General features: G+C 37.0%; 1 protein-coding gene across 1 annotated transcript in view; it reads left to right on the top strand.

Moving 5' to 3' along the window:
* LOC100443657 (contactin-associated protein-like 3) overlaps positions 1-25427 on the top strand; it is a 234210-nt gene that overhangs the window by 40962 nt on the left and 167821 nt on the right. Inside the window, 1 exon segment of the mRNA XM_024252621.3 lies at positions 11864-12057. Coding sequence (XP_024108389.2) covers positions 11864-12057 — 194 coding nt within the window.

Genomic DNA, 25427 nt, shown 5'->3' with positions numbered 1-25427 from the left:
TAAGTCCAATGGCATTCTATTTTTATGCTTTTTTTTTCTCGGATTTGTAGCATATGACAATGTGAATATGTTACAAATGTTGAGTGATTCAGCTGACTACAGGCCAAACAAAATAGCATCAAGTTATCTATAGCAAAATGTGTTTTGGTTGAAGAAATACGTAGATTTTAAAGAAATTAATCTTATTTACTTACACAAAGAGTATGCTTCAGCAGCATATATAACTTTAATTAAAATTCATCTAAAATAGGTTGTTAGTACTATGACAGGAAGTGGCATTCAAACAAACAAAATATTCAAAGGATGTTATTGTAGATTAGACATGAGAACAAGAAATATTTGGCTGGTCTGATTCTCTTGGGTCCCTTTAAAAATTATTTTTAAAATTTTTGAAATTGAGGCATAACTTAAAATACAATTAAATGCATAAAGTGTGCCGTTTGGTTAATATTTATGGATGTATACGCCTGTATTACCAGAGCCCAGATCAAGTTACAGATCATTTCATCACCCCCTTACCATTTGTTAATACTTTTTATTGATTATCTAGGCATCTCCCACCTATCACTGTTCTACTTTTTGTCATATTATTTAGGTTGGCTTGTGCTTTTGAACTTACAACAGTCATACAGTACCAGAATCATACAGAAGCTTTTGTATCCAGCTCCCTTTAGTGAGCATAAGGTTTCTGAGATCCATCCGTGTTGTTGCATGGATTTGTGGCACATTCCCTTCTATTGCTGAGTAGATTTCAATTGTGCTGTTTGTTTATCCGTTCTTTTTAAAATGGACACTTGTGGCTTGTTTCCAGTATGGATCTATTATGAGTAAATTTCTACAAACATTCTTTTACATCTCTTTTGGGAGTGGAATTTCAGTATGTGAAACTCTAAAGAAACTGTCAAACTATTTTCAAAAGCCCTTGAACATGTTATACTCCCATTGGTGATGTATGTCAATTCCAGTTGCTGCTTATCCTGGTCAGCATTTGGTGTTGAAATCATTAATCATTGGAGAAATATAAGTTAATATCATAGAGAGATAATATGTTCTCTAGGATGGCTAAAATTAAAGAATGACAACATCTGTGAACTATATTACTCATGGCATCACAAACAACATGAGTTTCAGCATATTTGTATCTGTCTCCTTTGTCCCTGAGGCCCACGGGGCAATGCAATAGGGCACATATAAATATTACACTCATAGCAGACTTGTATTGCAGCTGAGAAATAATGAGCTTGGGGAATCTACTGCAGTTATAGCAAGTAGTAAGTGAGAAAACTCTTTGTGTGGAAGAAAATGTAACCTCACCTCTCAAGGTTACCGGCTGCATAAACAGCCATGAAAAAAGGGTCCATAAAAGAGCTTTTAGGCCTTTGTAGTCTTAGCACACCCAACAAAACATGTAGGAGTGCAAGCTGCTTAAAGTGGACTGTCTCTTCCTACATTATTGTGTATGGATAACATGATCCTATATGGAGATCTTCTAAGAACTCTAGAAATCTAAAAGACACCAACTAATAAGTGAATTTTAGCAAGTTAACAGGATACAAGGTTAATATACAAAAATCAGTTCTTTTTTATGTAGTAGTAATCTGATTATCAAATTAAGAAAAGAATTTCGTTCACAATAGCATTAAAAATAAAATACTTAAATGTAGATCTTACAAAAGGTGTGCAGGACCTGTTCATGGAACACTATAAAACATAGCTATTAGAAAATAAAGAAGACTCAAATAAATTGAGAGACACACTGTGTTTATAGATTGGAAGAAACTGGAATTGTCTTAATTGTAATAATCCTAATTGTCATACTTTGTTGGTGGGAATGTAAATGGTGCCACCACCTTGGAGAATAGTTTGGCAGTTTCTTAAAAAGTAAAAGCATGTACTTACCATATAACCCAGCAATTCCACTCCAAAAAATATATGTCCACTCTAAGACTTAAATGTTCATAGCGGCTGGGCACAGTGGCTCACACCTGTAATGCCGGCAGTTTGGGAGGGCGAGGTGGGTGGATCACCTGAAGTCAGGAGTTCGAGACCAGCCTGGCCAACATGGCGAAACCCTGTGTCGACTAAAAATACAAAAATTAGCTGGACGTGGTGGTGCACACCAGGAATCCCAGCTACTCGGGTAGCTGAGGCAGGAGAATCGCTTGAACCTGGGAGGTGGAGGTTGCAGTGAGCTGAGATTGCATTGAATCTTGGCCTGGGCAACAGAGCGAGACCTCGCCTTAAAAAAAAAAAAATATATATATATATATATATATATATATATATATATTCATAGCAACATTATTCATAGTAGATGATATGGTTTGGCTGTGTCCCCACTCATATCTCATCTTGAATTGTAGCTCTCATAATTCCCATGTGTTGTGGGAGGGACCCAGTGGGAGATAACTGAATCATGGGGGCAGTTTCCCCCATACTGTTCTTGTAGTTGAGAATCAATCTCACAAGGTCTGATGGTTTTATAAGGGGGAACCCCTTTTGCTTGATAGTCATTCTCTCGTTTGCTGCCATGTAAAATATGCTTTTCGCCTTCTGCCATGATTGTGAGGCCTCCTCAGCCACATGGAAATGTGAATCCATTAAACCTTTTTTTCTTTATGAATTACCCAGTCTCAGATATGTCTTTATCAGCAGTGTGAAAATGGACTAATACAGTAGACAAAAACTGGAAACAACTCAAATGTCCATCAACCACTGAAGGGATAACCACAATGTGGCATATTCATTGAACTGGTTGCTATTTAGTAATAAAATTAAAGCTACTGATAGCCATGATTTCTTTATGTACTTAATTGTTCCTTAATGTTACCAATTACTCTTAATGAGGAATGCCGTCCCACTCCTTTCTAGGATTTTCGCATCACTCTCTTACAGTTTGCATTCTTCCTTCTAAAAATGTTGTCCTTTCACTTTTTTCCTGTTCAAAAAAATCCAGTGATACATGTGACAGCTCAACTGTCATGCAATTCTTGGCAAGAAAGTTGAGGTTGAATAGGAAACTTCCTGTTTACCAGAGGCAACTGGAATCACTCAAGAATAAAGGGACACTGTATTCACCATCATATTGCCAACTTCTGCTCCGGAAAGATGAAGTGCATGTCTTTAATATATTCTTCCTGATAAGTGCATTTTAAAAGGCACTTTATATATAAAATAAACATAAGAATGAAAAAATGTAGGGAAGACAGACCATCTAGGAACCTGAGAAATAGAGGAAATTATAGAGATAGAAAACAAATTAGTGGTTGCTATGTATAGCTGTAAAGGCTGCCAATGAGGAGGATTGTTGTGGTAGTGAAGTCATTCTCTTTCTTGATTGTGGTGGGGGTTACGGACCCTAAACGTGTCATACAACTAGATAGACACATCATTTCCTGGTTTTGATATTGTACTGTAATTTTATAAGATGTAACCATTGGTAGAAACTAGGTGAAGAGTACACATCACTTCTCTGTACTATCTTTGCCAATTCATGTGAAGCTATATTTCAAAATAATTTTTTACTTAAATAACATTTAATTTCTGACTGGCAGTTTAATTTGTGCTTCAAAACTGATTCAAAAGGACTATGACCAATGATGAAAATGGTAAATTACAACAGTTGGTCCTATAACCAACTCTCCTACATTAGTTATTAAAGTCAGTGTTGAGGGAGGCATTCCAGAACTTCTGTCGGACATGGTGGAGATTCACCTATTTTCTTTCACATTAATTTTTGCCAACTGGATTTTTTTAGGTTGTCATATTTTTTCCAAAGAATTCAGTGGGACAAACTTTAGCAGAATTCTGATGCCCCACATTGTCCCTGACGTGTGCTTGCCTCTAAAAAAATGTCTCTGTTAATAGCAACTTAAAATAAACATTATTGTAATGTTTAGAGGACATTTCTTTTGCATTATATTTTGATAGTGTCCTATTACATGCAATAATAAATGCATGTCTCTTTTCATACGAGGCTTTCACAGCAATTTCATAAACTATAATTAGTTTAACTACATAATATCCTTAGGAAAAATGTAAATATTACCATCTCTTTTTTTTTAGAGGGTGGGCTAGTGGATTTTGGTTGACTGAGCAATCAATCACATACAGATGGATAATTTGGTATTCACTAAAATATTCACTTCTCAGCATTTCACTCTCGTGTTTCCTTGCATGATATCAATTGTCATTTAATAAGAAAGACAAATACACGTGTTTAATTATTCCCTGAAGAAAGTAAACACACTATCTGTGGGAAATGGAACACAATGAGAGGTGTGCAGTCAGCCTCAGGGTGCTCTGACTCCATTCCAACCCTCTCCTCATATGCCCCATTTGTACATCACCCATCACTTTTGCCTAATTGTTTCTACTCACCAGGTGAAGATAATGGCTTCTTTGCCTGCTCAAGTGATAATTTGAGATTATATGTCTCATCAAATGATTTATTGGATGTATGAAAAAATGCACAATGATGGTTTTATTGAATTATGCAGTTACCAAGATGAATGGAACTACACCTACCCAAAAATCTAGATGTAGTGGAGATAAGGGAGGTTATAGGCTGAGTCATTTAACCTTTAGGGCTCTTTCTGATATTTTCTGTGAGGGCCAAATAGAGTTCTCAGTGGAGTGCATGTGAGTTTCTGCCAATGGCCAGTGGAGCAAGTGCCTTCAAGAGGGAACACTCCCCCAACTTCTGGGGTGATAAAGGATTTCTCACTGTCCCACCAGCCTGCACAGTAGGTTTCACCATTTTGTTAACTATTCCAGCTGAACTTTTCTTACTGACCTCTGGTTTCATCTATCTAAGGTGAGCTCCTGCTCACATCTCTCCCTGCGAGGTTCATATCTCTTTAGATTTTAGGCCAGGTGGTTGTTTTGCACGCTCAACTCTCCAATGCATTTGTAAAAGATCATGAACTTGAAGTTTGTTATAAGGGTGGAAATGAGGTTCCTTACGGCTTTCTACTTCCTGGGGCAGAAGCCAGAAGTTCCAGCCCATAGATTTTGATAAGTTGTCTTTTCATTTTCATTCAGCTTGAAATACTTGCTAATTTCCCTTTTAGTTTCTTCTTTGATTCATTGATTATGAAGTATGTGTTATTAGTTTCCTAATATTCCTGGATTTTTCAGAGAAGTCGCTATTGTTGATTTCTTATTTTAATCTATTGTATATCACAAAGATATACTTTACATGATTTAAATGATTTTAACTTTATTGAAACTTGTTTAATGACTTGTTTAATGGTCTATTTTGGTAAAAGTTCCAAATGAACTTGAAAAAGAATACATGTTCTTCTGTTAGGTGAAACATTCCATAAATATCAATGAATCATATAGGTTGATAGTGATAATTAATACTTCTGAATCCCTATTTTCTGTCTTCTTGTGCAATCAGTTACCGAGACAGGGTACTAGAATCTCCTACTGTAATTGTGAATTTATCTATTTCATTCAGTTTTACTAGGTTTCATTTCATGTATTTTGAAGCTCTGTTATTAAGTGTTTGCATGTTTAGGATTATGTCCTCTGAAGAAAGAACATCTTAATCATTATGAAATAATTTTCTTTACCCTTTATAATAATTTTTGCACTGAAGTCTACTTTGTTTAATATAGCCAATCCAGCTTTTTTAAAAACTATTATTAGCATAATATATATTTTTCCATGTGTTTACACTTAGGCTATTTGAGCCTTTTTTATTTAAAGTGTGTTTCTTGTAGGCAACATATAGTTGGATCTTGCTTTCTCATCTAATCTGACCATCATTGCCATTTAATAGGAGTGTTTGTACTACTTACCTTTAATATGATTGTTTATATGATTAATTTTAAGTCTGACATCTACTGTTTGTTTTTTGTTTATTCTTTGTCCATTTTCAAAGCTACTAGGGAGTGTAGATGCATTTTGTAAGAGAATACATTTTATAAATTGTTATATATACTCTGAGATTTTAACCATAATTGCAATTCTTTTTTTACGAACACATTTTTAGTAGGCTGAATATTCTTTCTGCTTCAGCCTGCTAAGATTGAAGGAAATACTGCTGAAATAGAACATGTACACAAAGACAGATTCTGAGGGAGGGTTTCTGTATTTTTTACTTGTAAAACAGCATAGTTGAAAAAGACTGTAGTACCTGATTCTGTATCTGTGTAGTTAGCCCTTTTTTTTCTAAATGAAATTAGAACTCAGGTAAATGTTTAAATTCCCCTCAGCAAAAAGGCAGACCTACTGACAAAAAGTATGACTGTTTAAAGCCTATAAATCTCAGAAGTGGAATGAGGGAGTTTATTTAAAGCCAGGTTCACTACTCTTCCCTATAAATTACATATAATCACACTGGAGTGTAGGAGCTGTGACAGTCCCTACCTCACGTCTCACTTCCCACCTCCTGCTCACCCCAGGTAGTACCTGAAATTTTTAATGTGAATTAAAATGCAATTAGATGAGGAAAGAAACAAACAAATATATCTAGATAAAATCACATTTGAAACAATTTGTTATCTTAGTGGGAAGTGTCTCGTGGGGACAAGGTTGACTGAACTGTGTGTTCGCTTGATATATAGAAACCCCTAATAGTGGCTGGCTTTGAACATTTACTTTGTTTACTTGTATTTTGTGCCCTCAACATCAAATGTTAAGGAAGGTATAAGATTATGGTGATATGATGGTAATCATAATGATGATGATGATGATTTACCTGTGCATTATTTCCCCTGTAAACAAAGTCAATACATACTCTGTGAGAGTGCTGCCACTTATGACTAGATACTATAGTCATGGGAAGTTTTATTGTTGTTAGTCAGAAACAATTAAGGCTCCAGCTGTAGGGTTTCTACTTTTCTTTCACAGAGCCCCCTGCCCCAGATAGTGAAATGTAACTTTGACCTGATGTAAATGCAGAATTATAACGAACAGATAAAACTACAAAATAGAGACATAATCATGCCAGATTATTTATAACCAAAAAGTACTAAGTGATTGACAAATCATGTGAATATATACATGGACAGGGATAAAAATGAAACATAAGCTGATTTTAAAAATAATATCTTTCCATGTGTTTTAATTAGTGATTTTAATTTTTCATCTGTAAGGTAGATACGATAAAGACAACCCACTGAATGCTTTTAGAAATAAAAAATGATAATATGCTTGAAAATATCTGGTCGAATTCTCAGCATACAATATATGCTTCACAGTTTCTCACTTCCCCCTTTTCCCTTGTTTTCCATTACAAAATAAGTGGCAAAACTTTAATAATTTCCTCAGAACTTGAAAACTTAAAAGTGGATAAAACGGTACATAAGATAAATCCTATGTTGTGTGAACATTTAGGGACAAAACAGTTTGCGCAGCTCAGCATCTTCACTGTGGTACCAATATCAGCCTTTATAAAAACCAATTACCCTTTAAAAAATAACATCTGCTGTTCCTCAAGCCATATAAAGTGTAAGAGAAAGTTTCAGTTGCTCAGCATATTTTAATCTCATTCCAGTAATGGAACATGTGTGTCAGAACATATATTATGAATGGAGGGGATGCATTTTCGTAATTCATAGGGTCTGTGAGGTAGAATTGTGACACTTTATTTAACTCAGGTGCAATGTCTTGTCAGAGGCAGGGAAAGGAGGAGGGTGAAGTGGAGAAGAAATGTTTGTTATGGGGGAGAGGCTGAGCTTAGAGGACATAACTGCTTCCCCTGTTTTGTGTACAAAGTTTTGTTGACCATAGACTAGAAGGGACTATGAAAAGACACTTCCAGGTTGAAAAGTAGTCAGCACATGTATAATCTTGACTTAACAAATAGAAGACTTTCATTTGTTTTAATTTAAAGACAACAAAAATTGAGTATAACATCACATTTGAATAATAATTTAGTTACAAAGTGCTGTAGTTTCAGTTATCCCATAGTCTTCCTTACAGCCTTGTGAGGTGATTTATATGACTGTTAATCCCCCCACTCCCAACTTTATGCTTTTATTTTTTAAACAAAGGACAACATTTTTGTCTCGGAGAGGCTGAGTGACTGGACAATTACCACACGCTAGTTGGGGGTGGAGTCAGCCAACCTCCTTTCTTTTTCTGTTACCCATAGTGGCCTTCTATACCAACCATCAAAGCTGCCTTTAACAAAGGCACACAGACTAATGCTATCCAGCAGTGCACAGGTCAGTCACGCCATTTCCCACCATTTCCACTCAGCGTTTAATTAAATTGTGTGCACAGCAGCTTACCCTTAAAACCCAGCTGGGATTGCAGATTTCCTGAGTCTACAACATCCTGATGAAATTCTTTGGTAATGCCAGAATTTCATTACTTTATCAGTAATGGCTGAAAATATAGCTTATTTGCATTTGAGTACTACTTCATCAAAGGTAAAATCAAGTTACTGAAATGTGTCATCTGTTAGCAGAAGTGCAACCATGAACACCAACAAACTAACAAACTGTGAGGGATGCCGAGAAGAGGGATGGCCAGCGGCTCCCGCTTCATCTAATGAAAACACACCATCCCAGGGTAGCACACCAGAACCGTGTCGACTCATTTTCCTCCTTGTGCTTCTCCACATGTGTTCTCACAGTAATTACTTTTCTAAACCTGGAATGAGAGGGAGTGAAAACACCAAAGAAAGGTTATGAAATACAAGCTGAAGAGGATGCCCTTCATGCTGACTAACCAAGATAAGGGGAAGAACCAAAAATATTGAATAGTTTCTCAGAAGTTTCAGCTCTGTGTATAAAATTCCCAATGTACAACATCCAGCCTAAGATGATGAGTTGGCTGTTAGCATCTCCTTCACCTTCTCCCAACTCTTTTAAAACAACCATAAAATAGGCTAGGCCCAGTGGCTCATGCCTGTAATCCCAGCACTTTGGGAGGCCGAGGTGGGCAAATCACGAGGTCAGGAGACCAAGACCATCCTGGGCAACATGGTGAAACCCCGTCTCTACTAAAAATACATAAATTAGCCAGGCGTGGTGGCACGTACCTGTAATCCCGGCTACTTGGGTGGCTGAGGCAGGAGAATTGCTTGAACCAGGGAGTTGGAGGTTGCAGTGAGCAGAGATCTCGCCACTGCACTCCAGGCTGGTGACAGAGTGAGACTCCATCTCAAAAAAAAAAAAAAAAAAAAAACAAACCCATAAAATAGTAATAAGAAAAACAGAAAAGGATACAGTTTCAGTAGTGTTGTACCTAGGACTATTGGTTGCTAGTTAGACCAACCCCAAAAGGATCTCCCACCAATTAAAGTTTACATAGGCTTTGGAGAGAAGAGTAGATCTGGTAGAGTTGACAGGAAGGGCCAGTAGAGAAAACCCCATTGGCACTGCACCCTCAGCTTTCCGAAACCCAGGCCTTGCCTGACCAGGAGTAGGAGAGGTTGCCCTGCTGCATGGGGGCTGCTGCCTTAGGTAGCCAGACCTGCTCACTCCCAAACGTCTTTACATCTTTTTTACATTTATTTGAGAAACACCACGTCCCATGATTATCATCAAAATAATATAATAAAAATATTTAATTGCACAGGTTCTGGATCCAAAGCTTGTGGGCCCCTTGCTAGATGCGTAAACATAGGTGAGCTGCCCACCATCCATATGGAGGGTGGTAATGAGGCCTTGTCTTTTAAAGGTATGTTAGGAATTAAATGCAAAATTTATTTAAAGGGAGCTCTTTGCCTGACCTAGAGTTCTCAAATGCTCAATAAGTGTTCATTGTTAAATTGAATGATTATGGAAGTGGGTAGGTGGAATTCTGTTACATCCTGAAAAGTTAAGTTGGAAGGAGGAATGAGCAGAGAGAAGAAACTGTGGAAGCAGTTTCCACTGAGGGCTGAAGAAATCTGTGTACTGTCTCTGGCAGGGGCTCACATAAATATTGCTGTAAATCATCCAAGAATAAATCTTGCCTGATCTAGGAAACCATGTTGCATCAGTGGAGGATGCCCCTGGTCTATAGCAGAACATTTAACTTTGAACAAGAGCTGTGTCCACCTCCTAGCTGTCTGGATTAAGAAAATATATGGAGTATTTTAGTGTCAATCAGATGGACAGTGTTGGTTACCAATAATTTTCCATCTTGTCTACTAGATCAAATTCCTGACTCTTCAATTCAAAACATGGAACAAAAAAAGCAAAACAAACAAAAATTATATCTATATATATATGTGTCTGTGTACATACTATATATATAATATAAACTTAAGAGGTGCTTATCGTACATTCAGAGGAAAAAATATTTTTGAACAAAGATTCACTACAAAAATATCTTAGAATCTGACTTCTAAGAATCTGTAAACTTGGGAATCATAAGGAAACAGTAGTTAAGTGTGGTCATCAATTCAAATTCAAATAGGTGCCTAATATTTATATTTATTATTTAAATATGAATTGTTATTATTTAAATATAAATATAAATATTTATATTTCTCAACACTTCCCCATAATAACTTATATTAAAGTATAATGTCCTCACTTATTCGTGTTTACACCTAGCTATATTCTAATAATATCAAACTTTTTTGGACATGTACCGAAGTAGTAAAGACTTTACAAATGAGGACATAATGATAAACCCCTAATAATAAGACTTTACAAATGAGGACATAATGATAAACCCCTAATAATAAGACTTTACAAATGAGGACATAATGATAAACCCCTAATAATAAGACTTTACAAATGAGGACATAATGATAAACCCCTAATAATAAGACTTTACAAATGAGGACATAATGATAAACCCCTAATAATAAGACTTTACAAATGAGGACATAATGATAAACCCCTAATAATAAAATACACAGTATAAGTCAATGAATAATAATGAACTGTCTAGAACTTCAGACTTTCTATCAGAGCCTTCAGGTAAGTGGCAGCACCAGGGAATAATAAAAGTGTTCTGACTCCTCAGCTTGGGAATTGTTTATAGAGTACTCTCTTTTTCTAGACATTGATTATTAAAGAAGCTGTGGTTTTCGAGTGTCCCCTAATTCTGTTAGACTAGAAAAATAACAAACATCAATAAAACATCAGCGGACATTCCTATGTTTTTGTTTCAGATGTGGCGTTAGTCAGAGCAAAAAGAACGAATTTTCTGCCCTGCATGCATCTTCTTCAATACCCGACGGTCTCCTTTTCCTTGTCCAAGGTGGATGAGCACTGTGTGAGGCTTGCCCCAGTTTCCCTGCAGTACTGCCAGAGAGAGCAGAGTGCACCAGAAGCTGCTTAGGACTCACCTTGACCATTTGCTACTCCATACCTTTTTGTATTTTTTTTACCAGTATCTCCTCCACACCCCAGTTCCTCGTAACCATCACTCTCCTCTGTACTTCTGTGAATTCAACTTTTAAAAATTCCACCTGTAAGTGGGATTGCCTCCCAAAGCACTCTATGTTTTAACTCTTCTTTTACATCCATTTCTCCTATAAGACTGTAAGCACTTTGAGTGCAAGGTCAATATATTAACCGTCTTTGTTTTATCAGTGCTTAATGCTGTACTTCCTACTACTGGAATTTAGTCTCTTATGTTGGCAAAGGGCAAATCTTGCACAAGGGCTATGAAATATGCTAGTTGCAAAAGTTGACAGGAATGCTCTAGTGGCCACCTGCATTAAACGAACATTTTCTGCAGTCAGTAGGACTCCTGCCTTCTAGAATGTCAGGGGTCATCTAGCTAAATGTGAACACAATTTAGGGTTCATCCAGTCACATGTAATTCTTCTATTTTTTCTATTGTAAGTCGATGATTTTCTTAATATATATTCGTAATTTTATAGTTTTCTAATCTAGTAACAGCTATGTTAAATAACTTCCTCCTCTACCATTTTTATACTTTTTCTGTTTCAAAAAAGGAGCTGGTGGCTGGACCCCACTTGTGTCAAATAAATACCAATGGCTGCAGATTGATCTTGGGGAGAGAATGGAGGTCACTGCTGTCGCCACCCAAGGAGGATATGGGAGCTCTGACTGGGTGACCAGCTACCTCCTGATGTTCAGTGATGGTGGGAGAAACTGGAAGCAGTACCGCCGAGAAGAAAGCATCTGGGTATGTTTCTAATAATAATAATTGCTACCTATTGCTGCAAACCTATTAGAAAAACAGAATTTTAAGAATTACTTTGAAAAAAATGTTCTAAGTGAAAGTAAGATACCTATTTCATTGAAAGCATTGAAAGACAATCTTATACCATTAAATAGTGTGGAAGTTAAAAAATAATACAAATCATATATAATTTATTTTTTCTGGGTTTGCTTAATAAAGTAATTTAACATTGCCTCTGCATTATTTTAGAGTGGTAGATTGAATTCATTTATTTTCTCTGATTTGATCTGATATTTTTGATATTAAATTTTGAAATTTCAAAATGTAATAAATGAGCAGTTTCTGTATGTATGACAAGTACAGGAACACAGACTTTGAACTTGAAGAATCGTGTGCCCTTTATTAAGCGGCCAGATTTAGTTTTTCTTTTTTTTTTTTTTTTTTTTTTTTTTGAGACTGAGTTTCGCTATTATCACCCAGGCTAGAGTGCAGTGGCACGATCTTGGCTCACTGCAGCCTCTGCCTCCCAGGTTCAAGCAATTCTTCTGCATCAGCCTCTTGAGTAGCTGGGACTACAGGTGTGTGCCACCACACTTGGCTAATTTATTTATTTTTTTTATTTTTAGTAGAGACAGGGTTTTGCCATTTTGGCCAGGCTGGTCTCGAACTCCTCACCTCACGTCATCCACCCATCTTGGCCTCCCAAAGTGCTGGGATTACAGGAGTGAGCCACCGTGCCTGGCCAGATTTAGTTTTTCATAGACTACAGATCTCTGTGAGAGTCTCTGAATCTGTAAATATCCTCATAACAGTGACATTATTTCTGTTTCTGATTATATGTCAGTGCCTCTTTGCGGGGGTAATCACTTTCTGTTTAACTTTTGCAGCTACTTGGGAGGCTGAGGTAGGAGAATCGCTTGAACCCGGGAGGCAGAGGTTGCAGTGAGCGGAGATCGCGCCATTGCACTCCAGCCTGGGCAAAAAAGAGAGAAACTCTGTCTCAAAAATAATAATAATAATAATAATAATAATAATAAATATTTATTATGTAGTGTTTGAAAGTAACCCGTATTTGTTTAAAATCTTGCTCTGCATTGATTAATAATGTTTAAAATGTGGACAGTTTCCCTATAAAAGAGATGCTGTAAGAGAAGACTCATATAGAGTCTGCATCATATTTGTAATTTGGCTCTTTCTTCTTCCTAAAAAAAAATACATCAATGACAGAGGTACTGTCAGCATTTTTGTTATCAAGTTAAGCAGTTCAGGGGGAAGCCGTAGCCAAGGCAACGCCATTTGCCAATTTTGCTTACTCTGAAAGGTTACTAGCCTGCGGGGAAAGAGCGTAAAGGTTAAGGTTCTTACTAATCCAGAACACTTAAAATGACAGATGTCAACTCTCATGATCTTACCTCGTGTAGGAATGTGTTGAGCTTCACTGGAACAAGTGATTTACTTTCCTGGTGCCCCCTCACAGTGTGAGCTTCCTTTCAAAGTCACTGTGCCTGCCTTTCATCCCTGCATCTCTATTCTGGGTTGACTTGTGGTTTCCCAAAAACATATGTTGGAATCCTAACTCCCAATACCTCAGAATGTGACCTTAATTGGATATAAGGTTTTTACAGAGGTAATGAAGTCAGGAGGGTTGACCCTAATCTAATATGACTGGTGTCCTCCTCAAGAAGGACCTTTGGACCCAGAGACAGATGTGCACACAGGGAACACAGTGCAGGGACACATAGGGAAGCAGCCCTGTGAGGAGGAAGGATTGGAATAATGCATGGACAAGCCACAGAACACCAGAGGCACCAGCAGCTAGGACATGGGCATGGAACAGATCCCTCCCTAGAGCCTCCGGAGGCAGCATGGCTGGCAGACACCTTGATCTTGGACGTGTGGCCTCCATCACTTTAGCTACCTAGTTTATGGCACTTTGTTACAGCAGTTCTGGAAAACTAACTCAGCCTCTAAAGCCTAACTGTGCCTAACAGGACTAGGACATCAGGAAATGTTTCCTGAATGAATGAGGGAAATTCATCCTCTCCCAGGATGCCTTTTTTGAACAACCACACTGAAAATGATCCTTCCTGGCTCTGCACATCTCTAGGACTTGTTTTGGACTAAAGCAATGAAATGTAGTGCTGTGAGGGTTCAGGACTCAGCCTTCCACCGTTTTGAGCTAAAAGGTTTTTGGGGATAGGGCTTTATCTTTGCATCTCCTTCATCCTCCATCACTGTGACTGGCAAATTGTAACCATTTAATAGCTTCATTTCCTACTCTGTGACCAACTATACAGAATTTCCATGGTGAAAAAAATGTTAATGCTACTGAAGAGAGAACCCACAAAACAAACCAGAGATGGTTCTTGTGAGTGTTCAATTATAAGACACAGACCCAAAGAGACTTGAGAATAACAGACCTTGGAGAAAGCGTTATCTAGCGGGTTGTTGGAAAATAATTCAGGAGGATATTTCAGAAAGCAGAAGTAATGCAAACAAAACCATGGATAATGGATGAGATACACAAAAAACAGTGAGGTGTAGGATGTGAAATGGCTGTTCAGACTGAGATGGAGAGAATATGGGGAATTTGCTGAAAGTTGTAAAATTGCAAAGAGAGAAGCTGTCAAGTTTGGATTATAAAATACCTATGTAGATATTTGAGTTTCTTTTTTTTAAACTTTTACTTTTTGTGGGTGCATAGCAGGTGTACACATTTATGGGATTCATGAGATACTTTGATACAGGCATGCAGTGCATAATAATCACATCATATAAAATGGGATATCCATCCCAAGTATTTATCCTTTGTGTTACAGACAATCCAATTATACGCTTTTAGTTATTTTAAAATGTACAATTAAATTATTGACTATAGTCACCTTGTTGTGCTATCAAATACTAGGTCTTATTTATTCTTACTATTTTTTTGTACCCAATAACTATCCCCACCTCTTCCCCAGCCCCCCACACCCCTTCCCTGCCACTGGTAACCATCTTGATTCGCTTTTCTTGAACTGCTACATCAACATCTCAGGGACATATTCTCCATTTGTTTATTCATTAATCCATTCTTTTAGTAAATAAGCAAATAATTATGGTAGAGGTTAGTAATATACTCTTGGGAAATGTGAGCTGAGTCATAATTATCATATTCTTCACTAGGCATGTCCCTTGTGTCTAGTATTTTTCCTATCAAAGCTACTTCTGTAGAAATAAAGTTCACTAATTGATTGTCTCCTATTTATCATTTTCTTAAAAAGATGGGCTGATATTGGCTGTCTTCCAGTCTTATCATTGCTGCCTTAACAATAAATTACATCTCTTTAGAGTTTCTGCCCTTTACCAAGGCATTAATTTTAGATATGAATGGATATTAAAATAACTTAAGATTTATTTTTGATCCCTAAAATATTTACACTCTTGATTAATGAAAATTATGTTTTTATAAGCTTATTATCTTTCCCAGCACATTATTATCTTTACTGTTATTATCTTTTCCTGACCATAGCTACATCCCCTACCCTCGGGGTCATCGTATTAACCTTCCTGTACCAGGAGAACAGAATGCATTTCCAGCCCTCTCCTAGGGATCCTGCCACCTCTACTTTTATGTTAAGGACACATTAAAAATGCATTCTCCAGCCTTATATATTTCTTGTATGCTCTCCCTCTATCTTTTTATGGCTTTTTTTTTTTGGTCTGGGTTTACCCGTTACCTACGCTAATGTTTTCTATTATTAAAGATCTACAGTTGCTTATCTGCAATTTTTAATTCTAAAAGCGAAGTTATTAAAATGGTGAACCCCAAGCAGACCCAAATTTATTTAGCAGCAAAATCTGAATGTACTGACTTTGGGGCTATTTGCATTTTTTAGTAACTCTGCTTAATGTGAATGTTCATATGTTTTATTGCAAAAATAGTAACATATGTGATTACCACCTAGTCACTAATATTTAGTGTATATACAGTATGACCTTTCTAATATATGAAATGAATCTGAATCTAAAGCAAATCTGATACCAAGGCTTTAGATAAGAGATTGTACAGCTGTCATATCAATCACTGACATTTAATTATCTGAATAGATTAATATATCAATCCACATTCTTACTAATTACATGCTTCACATTGACTGCTTCAAGGGCTGGACTGAGTTTGTGTTGAGAAATACCCAAGAAAACTAGACGTAACTGCCAGATTTATGGAATCTTCAGAGTAGTAAAAGCTCTGTTCAAAAGAGAGAATCCCTGTTACTTAAAACAGGAATACATGAATCTTTTCTGAGTAACAGAACAAGCTTCATTATGTATTATACTTTCAGTTAACAAAATGTGTTTCAGGACACAGACTCACTTGAGGTGAATAATCTCCTCATCTGCTACATCATTTTAAAAGGTGTCATTACTCAAACAAGGTCAAAAGAATAAACAACAGAAGAGGGAAGATAAAAGATCATTTTCTGGGAGAACCATATGTGTGTGTGTGTGAGTGTGTGTGTGTGTGTGTATATATATATATATATATATATATATTTTAGTAGTAGTAATACGAATGGCCTTGAAAAATGACCTGGCCTAATAAGAACAAATGTTCTGAATCAAAAAGAGAGAAAAGATATTTGGAAATCCAGCCTAACCATGTCCTGGAATCATGCTGAGAGATTATACCATAACATTCTGTTAACCATAGTCCCAGATTAGCAATCACTGACAAGCTATTTTCCCTCATGTCTATTTTTCACTTATTTCTGAAAGAATGAAGAATTAAATCCGCAAGGAAATATAGAACTTTTTAATTCATTGTGAAATTTTCTTCTGGTTGGGATTAGATATATTCAGGTTATTATCCATCTCTGACATAGGTTTCAAGTTCCCCTCTGAGCACCAGACTCCATTTCCTTTCGGATGTCAAATAGTCACATCCAAAACTAAGTTTATTATCCCCATATCCTTACCATCACCAAAGCTATTGCCCCTGGGCTTCCACCTCTCAGTAAATATCACAGCATTTACCAGCTATTGGCTTGAGCCAATATGCGTGGAGTTATCAATGACTTCCCTTCCTTCACACTCCACGATCAATCCATAGGCATATCCTGTCAACTCAGTCGTTAGACAGATCATGTCAGTCACAGCTTCAGAGTATATGTGGAGTCTGACAACTTTTCCTCACCTCTGTTATTACCGTGACAGCCCAGTTGCCCACCATCTCTTACCTGGACCATTGCCACAGCTTCACATCCCATCTTGCTTCTGCCTTTGCAACTGGCTTCCAATTTAAATCTATAGAATTTTATTTTCTTTAATTCTTGCTGCAAATTGCCACATATTTTATGCACCATATAAATGTAGTCATTTTCAATAAAGAACTGACCTTATTTAGATAAAAAGAAATAAGCAACTTCGACTGTATTCTCTGCTTATCTGTGGCTTCAAATATTTTATGCTATGTTGTCCTTCTAGCTGCTCTTTAAAAATGTCAAGCAAGATCCATCCTTTGTACTAGCTGTTCAGTATCTCTGAAATTTTCCCCTATAGCATAGATAGCTTCCTCAGTTCGTTTCTTGGGTAATTATCTCTCCCTGATAGAATTCTTCTAGATAACCTAACCCCTAATGTACACAGAACACACACACGTGACACGCACGCACACAGCTCCCACTGCCCTCCCCACCCCACCCTCCTCCAGCCTGTGTCTTCCCTGGTTTTGTGTTTCCTTATGGAAGTCATTATTTCTTGTTCCCATGTATGGAATTTTGTTTTTTTCCTGTCTGTCTCTTCTCACTAGGAAGATTTTATGCAAAGGAAGAAAATGTTCTCTGAATAATATTATTGAACTTTGTTTTTTAAAACTTTCTGACAAAGAGCATACAATTTGCTGTAACTGAATTCTTGTTTCACTGATCTTTATCAGTGTTGAGAATTTTTGAGATCCAAAATGTAGAACTGTTCTAACTGGGAAATCTAAAAAAGTGTCCACCAGCTGTCATGGGACGTTTTTGGGGCAGTGGACAAAGTGCATTAGTAGATCTCCCATGGCCTGTGTGTATTTCTTCCTAATTGTTTTCTTTATTTTCCGGGCCTGACTGGAGCAAATGTGAGTGGAACTAACGGAGGAGGCAGAAGGAAGGTCAGAGGTTGGAGATCTGCCGATCAGCACTGAGCCCAGAGGCAGCAGCTGTCTGGACTGACTCGGTACCTGCTATGAGAGAGCAGGAAAGGATGGCAGACACTGCAGTTAGCACAGAGACAGAAACATTCTCAGTCTGAGTGTGTGTGTTACATGCCAGACACACAGTTGGTCGACAGTAGGGAAAAGGGAGGCTGAGGGTGTGGCTGGGTAGCTACCAAGCCGTGAGCCAGTCAGTGATGGGCAGCGACACAGCGAGTCAGAGGAAGAGCAGGTCTGCAGGACACGTCAGCCCTGCTGCCAGGTGTGGTGTCAGCCCAAACAGCTGCACCTGTGGGTCCAGAGGTGGTCAGCGGATATCTAGTTTCAGTCGGCCTTCATTCTGCCTCTGGCTGTCGTGGCCACTGGGTTACTGAAATCATGGCTTGTTTCCTTCTGTATCTCTCCATCTTCATGTACAGCTTCCCTTTATCCAACACAAAGTCAGGCAGATTGTCCTTGTAAGGCAAACTAAACATTAGCAGAGGCAAGTACACACACAGAACACTCAGGAAGTTAAAGAACATTCTTTAGTCGCTTGAAGCAAAAGGGCTTTTCCTGGCTAGGAAGCAGAAAGCAAACATTGTTTCTAAACTTGAAGCTAATGCCATCTACCATTTATGAAGAGCTCTCTGTGCATAAGGCTGTGTGCTCTGGGTTTCCAGCACTCCCACATTTAATTCTTGCACAATTCCCATAAGGGTTACAGTTTCCAAGAAGGTAAAGAAACAGTCTCTGGCGGTGAAAGGGCTCTTTTTCACCTTGTTTCCTAACTCCATTTCTACAATAGCAAAGGAATGAGAGACTTAGTGATGTATTTGTCCTAACGAAACATTCTCACTTAATTCTTTTATATATATATATACACACATATATATACACACACACACACATACACACACACAAATGATCCTCCTGCAAAGCAAAATATATGTATATATGTATACACATAATATAGATAAAGATATATGGATATAAAATCCATCTGAAAAGTAAAGTGTAGAGAAAAAAGAAGAACAAAAAATCCTGCTAGGATGTGGTGCCAATTGAATAGGAGACATTTCTTCATGTGGATTTAGAGTTGAGCAGAGTAGCCCAAGCTTTAGAAGTTTGTTTGAGATGGATCTGTGCTAGCCAGGAATGTCACATCAAGTGACACCTCTACAAACGGATCTTTCTAATACTTGTGGGCCTTCTTCACAAATTAAGGGTCAGCATGGTGTGTTGCCAACTTCACAAATTATTCAGAAGATTTGAGTTTCAGCTGTAGGATGAAATGAGTTCGGGGGCTGGATGCGGGTGATGGTTGAACAACAATGTGAATATATTTAACGCCACTGAACTGTACACTTATAATGGTTAAAATGGTAGATTTTATGGGATATATATTTTACCACAATAAAAATTATTTAAAAAGGTATCCTATGAGTTAAATAGTCAATGGGCTATATTAGTAGTGCATGAGCTACACAGCCTTGTGTTACTGTTTTTCTCTCTGATTTTAATTGGGTCTGATTATTGGTAATATTGGTAATATTTGGTAATATTTGAGCAACTTGCTTTTAATTGTAGGCTTTTGAAAAAAACCATTTTTTGTGGATTCTTAAATATTGTAGTAAATGGAAATGCCCTTTTTATGGGAGCCTGTGCTGGGGCTTCACAGTCACACACAGTTGCCTTTGAGAACAAGAATCAGTTATAAACTATGTAAAGTTGGGTAATCTAACTTCTCAGAGTTCTAGCTTTCTCATTTGTAAAATTTTAATTGGGTCTGAGTTTTAATAATAAAACCTTTATTCTGAAGGTTTTATTATATTTTTCAGAATAAGAAGACTCCTAAGGTTAATGTTTTTAGTCTGATGTTACTGATTCAGTCCCGTTAGTGTGAGGGAGAAGCCTTCTGTGGTATGATGCCACTAGGAACACAGAGGTACCACCTGTCAAGAAGGATTTAAGCCATTGTTGCAGTGACTGAGTGAGATGCCAGTACTCTAAGCTCCACGGGCAAACACATGACCTTGAGAAATAGCAGAAAAGATTTTAACATATATTTATGTTAGATTAAATGGATAACTGCCTGGGAATTTTATAGAGTATCCAAAATAGCAACTGTGGGGTGAGTGTTATCAAATGATTAAGCATGGAAGTGAAGTACAATAACCATACTCTTTAAGGAGAAGCCCTTCCAGCTCTCTTCCCCACTTTGTGCCCTTCATCTGGTGACAACATCTTAGAAAGCACTTGTGATGATATGAAGAATAATGGGGCTGATCCAGAATCTAACTGATTTATTCCACAGTAATGGTTCTGTTTTGTCAGGGATTCTGTCGTTTTGTCAAATTTAAAATCAATATAGCAGTTCAGTATCATTTTGTTGTTGTAATAGTGAAAATCCTCAGTGATCTCTTTAAGCTGCTCTGTCTTTTAAGAGAACCTCTACCACAGCCCCAAAGGGGACCCTATCAGTGAAAGTCTGGTTTACCAGCCAAATCCTCAGATATCTCTCTAGTTCCCCATTGGCTGTGAGTCATTTGACCTTCTGAAACAGCTACCCTAGAATTGTACAGATATCTTAAAAGGTATTAACTTTCATTTTTATATCAGTGACATTGACAAATCAGAGAAGTGTGCTGGTCTAAGCAGTTTTGTTTCAAGCAGTATCCTCTGTTTTACTTCTATCCCAGATACTGATGAGCAGGGGTGTTTTTCTACACTGAAACTTTGGCTATAGTGATAAATTATCTCAATAGGAAGTATAACCCTCTATATAATTAGTGAAAGTTTTACTTAAACAAAAGTGAATATTCTAGTTTCTGATGAACATTCACTAGATAATGGTTTTCTTGTTTAGAGAGTGTATCTTTGTATGCTTCTGTAGAAAATTCCTGTGAGCTGCTTTTTTTTCCTCTTTCATTGTGATCAATTTTTTTAACTGATTATTCTATTTTAAGTAATATTTGAGCAACTTTCTTTTAACTGTAGGCTTTTGAAAAATCAGTTTCTGTGGATTTTTAAATATTGCAGTAAATGGAAATGCCCTTTTTATGGGCGCCTGTGCTGGGGCTTCACAGTCACACAGAGTTGCCTTTGAGAACAAGAATCAGTTATAAACTATGTAAAACTGGGTGATTTAACTTCTCAAAGTTCTAGCTTTCTCATTTATAAAATGAGCATAATTGTGTGAGGAAAAATAAGATTATCCACTTAATGAGCTTAACTCTGCACTTGGCAGATAATAAGCTCCCATAAGACCTTTGTTGTTATATTTTTTCTTCTTATCTCTGTTGCAGCACTTTTCTATTATTTAAAACTTTTGCTATCAAGCAGTATGGTCTGTTATTCTTTCATATAGTTTTGTTCACTTATAGCATACTATGTCAATTTTCGTAAACAAGATTGTATCTATATAGATACATGTAATAGAACATGAATATGTGTATCAAACACTATAAAATTTGAATTTATGCATATATAAGGATGCTTATAAAATGACTCATTGATGATTTTTTTTTTTTCAAATTGATGAGTTTCTAGAAGGCAAAATAAAAATAACTAGTAGAGAAGGCAAATAGAAAATTTTGTTTGGCTCCGTCTTAGGAGTTCAAGGAGAGAGGCCTGACTAAAATTTCTATTCAGAGATACAAAAATGTTTTAATACTTATATGTCACAGTATATTATCAATGCAAAACCTCATAATCTCTTTTCCTCTTTCCCTCTTAATGTTGCTATGATATTCTCAAATTCTATGTATGACTTTTTTTATAATTTGGTCTCAGAGAGGCTGAGTTTGGAGTTTCCTTTATTTTGTGGCAATAAAGATTTATTTATTCCTTCATTCCTGTAACCCTGAAAAAGAATTTTAAGCCCTCCTCACTAGGGTCTATCCTTATTTTCCTATGATACAAAGAGTATTTCAATTAGAGAAGAGACTAAACAAGAGGCATAAAAAATAGGAACCAAGTAAAAATTATTATTATTTGATCCTTGAAAACACACATAAGAAAATCACCTGGGCCGGCGTGGTGGCTCATGCCTGTAATCCCAGCACTTTGGGAGGTCGATCACCTGATGTCAGAAGGTCGAGACCAGCCTGGCCAACATGCTGAAACCCCATCTCTACTAAAAATACAAAAAAATTAGCCAGACGTGGTGGCGGGTGCCTGTAATCCCAGCTGCTCGGAAGGCTGAGTCAGGAGAATCACTTGAACCCGGGAGGCAGAGGTTGTGGTGAGCCGAGATCATGCCACTGCTCTCTAGCCTGGGCGACAAGAGCGAAACTCTGTCTTAAAAAAAAAAAAAAAAAAAAAAGCAACAGCTCACATTTTTTAATACTTTTTTTTGGAAATTAATAATCAGAAATACCTCCCTTTGTATAAGTTATCAGTTAAAATTAAAAGAAGCAAATACTGTTTATAATAGATTTAGAAGGCATAAAATACCACTGGCAGGCAGGAGAGGGGTGAGAAATGTACAAGCTACATGGGAAAAGAAAAGGTTAAAACATTACTATGAGGTATATAAGGAGATCTGCGTAAATTCTCATTTATGGATGTGAAGACTCAGTAATGTAAAGATGTTAATCCTCTCTAATTTAACCCATAATAAAATGATGTAATTCAAAATTTATTTTGAAGAATGTTCATTCAAGAATAAACAAGGCAAGTGTACAGATGCCAGCAAGATGGTGAAATAGGACATTCATCTGCAGAATCATCAATTTGAACCACTGCTGACATCTGAAAATACCACCACAAGAGCTAAGTGAACTTAAAGAAAATAGAACAATAATTCAAAATAGCCAAAGCAATCCAAAGCAAAAAGAACAAAGCCAGAGGTATCACATTACCCAACTTCAAACTAAAAGGTTACAGTAACCTCAACAGTCTGGTACTGGTATTAAAACAGACACATAGAACAATGGAACAGAATAGAGAACCCAGAAATAAAGCTGCATACCTACAGCCATCTAATCTTTGACAAAGTCAACAAACATAAGCAATGGGGAAAGGACTGTCTATTCAATAAATAGTGTTAAGATCACTAGTGAGCCATATGCAGAAGAATGAAGCTAGAACCCTACATTTTACCATATATGAAACTGAACTCAAGATGGATCAAATATTTAAATGTAAGACCCCAAACTGTAAGAATCCTAGAAGAAAACCTATGGAACACCATTCTGGACATTGGCCTTGGGAAAGGATTTATAAGTCCTAAAAGCAATTGCAACAAAAACAAAAATTGGCAAATGGGATCCAGTTAGACTAAAGAGCTTCTGCACAGCAAAAGAAACTATCAACAAAGTAAACAGACAACATACAGAAAGGGAGAAAATATTTGCAAACTATGCATCCAACAAAGGTCTAATATTCAAAATTTATGAGGAACTTAAGCAATTAGGCAAGCAAAAAGCAAACAACCCCACTTAAAAATGTGCAAAAGATATGAACAAACACTTCTCAAAAGAAGGCATAAACATGGCCAATAAACATATGAAAAAGTGTTCCACATCACTTCTCATCAGAGAAATGCAAATTAAAACCACAATAAGATACCATCTCATACCAGTCAGAATGGCTATTACTAAAAAGTCAAAAAGCAACAAATGCTGGTGAGGCTGTGGAGAAAAGGGAACACTTATATACTGTTGGTAGGAATGTAAATTAGTTCAGCAACTGTGGAAAAAAATTTGGAGATTTCTCAAAGAACTTAAAAGAGAACTACCATTCAACCTAGCAATCCCGTTACTGGGTAGATATCCAAAAGAAATCTAATCATTCTACCAAAAGGACACATGCACTTGTGTGTTCATCATGGCAGTATTCACAATAGCAAAGACATGGAATCAACCTTGGTGCTTATCAGTAGTGGATTGAATAAAGAAAATATGGTATATATATACACACCATGGAATACTATGCAGCCATATAAAATAATGAAATCATGTCCTTTGTAGCACCGTGGATGCAGTTGGAGGCCATTATCCCAAGTGAATTAACACAGGAACAGAAAATCAAATACTGCATGTTTGCACTTGTAAGTAGAAGCCAAACATTGATAACTCATGGATATAAGGATGGCAACAATAGACACTAGAGACTACTGGAGGGGAAAGGGAGGGAGTGGGACAGTGGTTAAAAAACTGTTAATTAGTACCTGGGTGAAGGGATCATTCATACCCCAAACCTCAGCATTACACAATATACCGAGGTAACAAACCTGCATATGTACCTCCTGAATCTAAAATAAATGTTGGAAAAAACTAGAGATCCGGAACTGGGACTGCTCTGATCTGAATGTGTCCCTCAAAATTTATGTTATGAGGGAGTGGGTTTCTTATAAAAGGACCCTACTTTTGTCTCTCTCACCCATGTGATGCCTTCTGCCTTGTTATGACACAGCAAGAAGGCCTTCACAGATGCCACCACCTTGATCTTGAGCATCCCAGTCTCCAGAACAGTTACTAATAAATTTCTGTGTATCTAAAACAGGAAAGATAATTCAAAAATTAGTAAGTCATTAAATGAATAAAATGAGAAAATTAAAGATTGAAATTATACAAAAAACTAACAAATTCTGGAGCTGAGAAATGCATGAATGAAATGAAAATTGCAGTAGAGAATGTCAACAGCAGAATCAATGAAGCAGAAGAAAGGCTCTGAACTCAAAGACAGTTTAGTGAAATTATACAGTTAGAGGAGAAAAAAGAATATAAAGTAATGAAGAACACTTATGGAACTTACAGGAAAGCATCAAAAGAACAAAACTTAAAAGTATGGACACTGAAAAAGGAGAATAGAGAGACAAAGGTCTAGAAAGTTTAGTTAAAGAAACAATAGGCTGGGTGTGGTGGCTCATACCTGTAATCTCAGCGCTTTGAGAGGCCGAGGTGGGAGGGTCGCTTGAGCCCAGGAGTTTGAGGTTGCAGTGAGCTATGATCATGCTATTGCACTCCAACCTGGCTAATAGAGCAAGTTTTTATTGTAAAGAAAGAGAGAGAGGAAACAGTAGCAGAAACAAAGAAGGAAGGAGAGAGGGAGCAAAGAAGAAAGGAAGACAGGAAGGAAGGAAAAAAGGCAGGCAGGAAGGCAGACAGAAGAAGTTTTATCAATCTGGGGGAAAATTTACATTTTCATACACAGGAAGGTCAAAGGTCTCTAATCAGATTCAATCCAAGCAAGACTACACCAAGACATATTA

The sequence above is a fragment of the Pongo abelii genome, chromosome 13, assembly GCF_028885655.2.
Source record: "Pongo abelii isolate AG06213 chromosome 13, NHGRI_mPonAbe1-v2.0_pri, whole genome shotgun sequence".
In the NCBI taxonomy this organism is placed as follows: Eukaryota; Metazoa; Chordata; class Mammalia; order Primates; family Hominidae; genus Pongo; species Pongo abelii.
The sequence above is the reverse complement of the archived record's forward strand: the minus strand, read 5'-3'. Positions and strand labels throughout refer to the sequence as shown.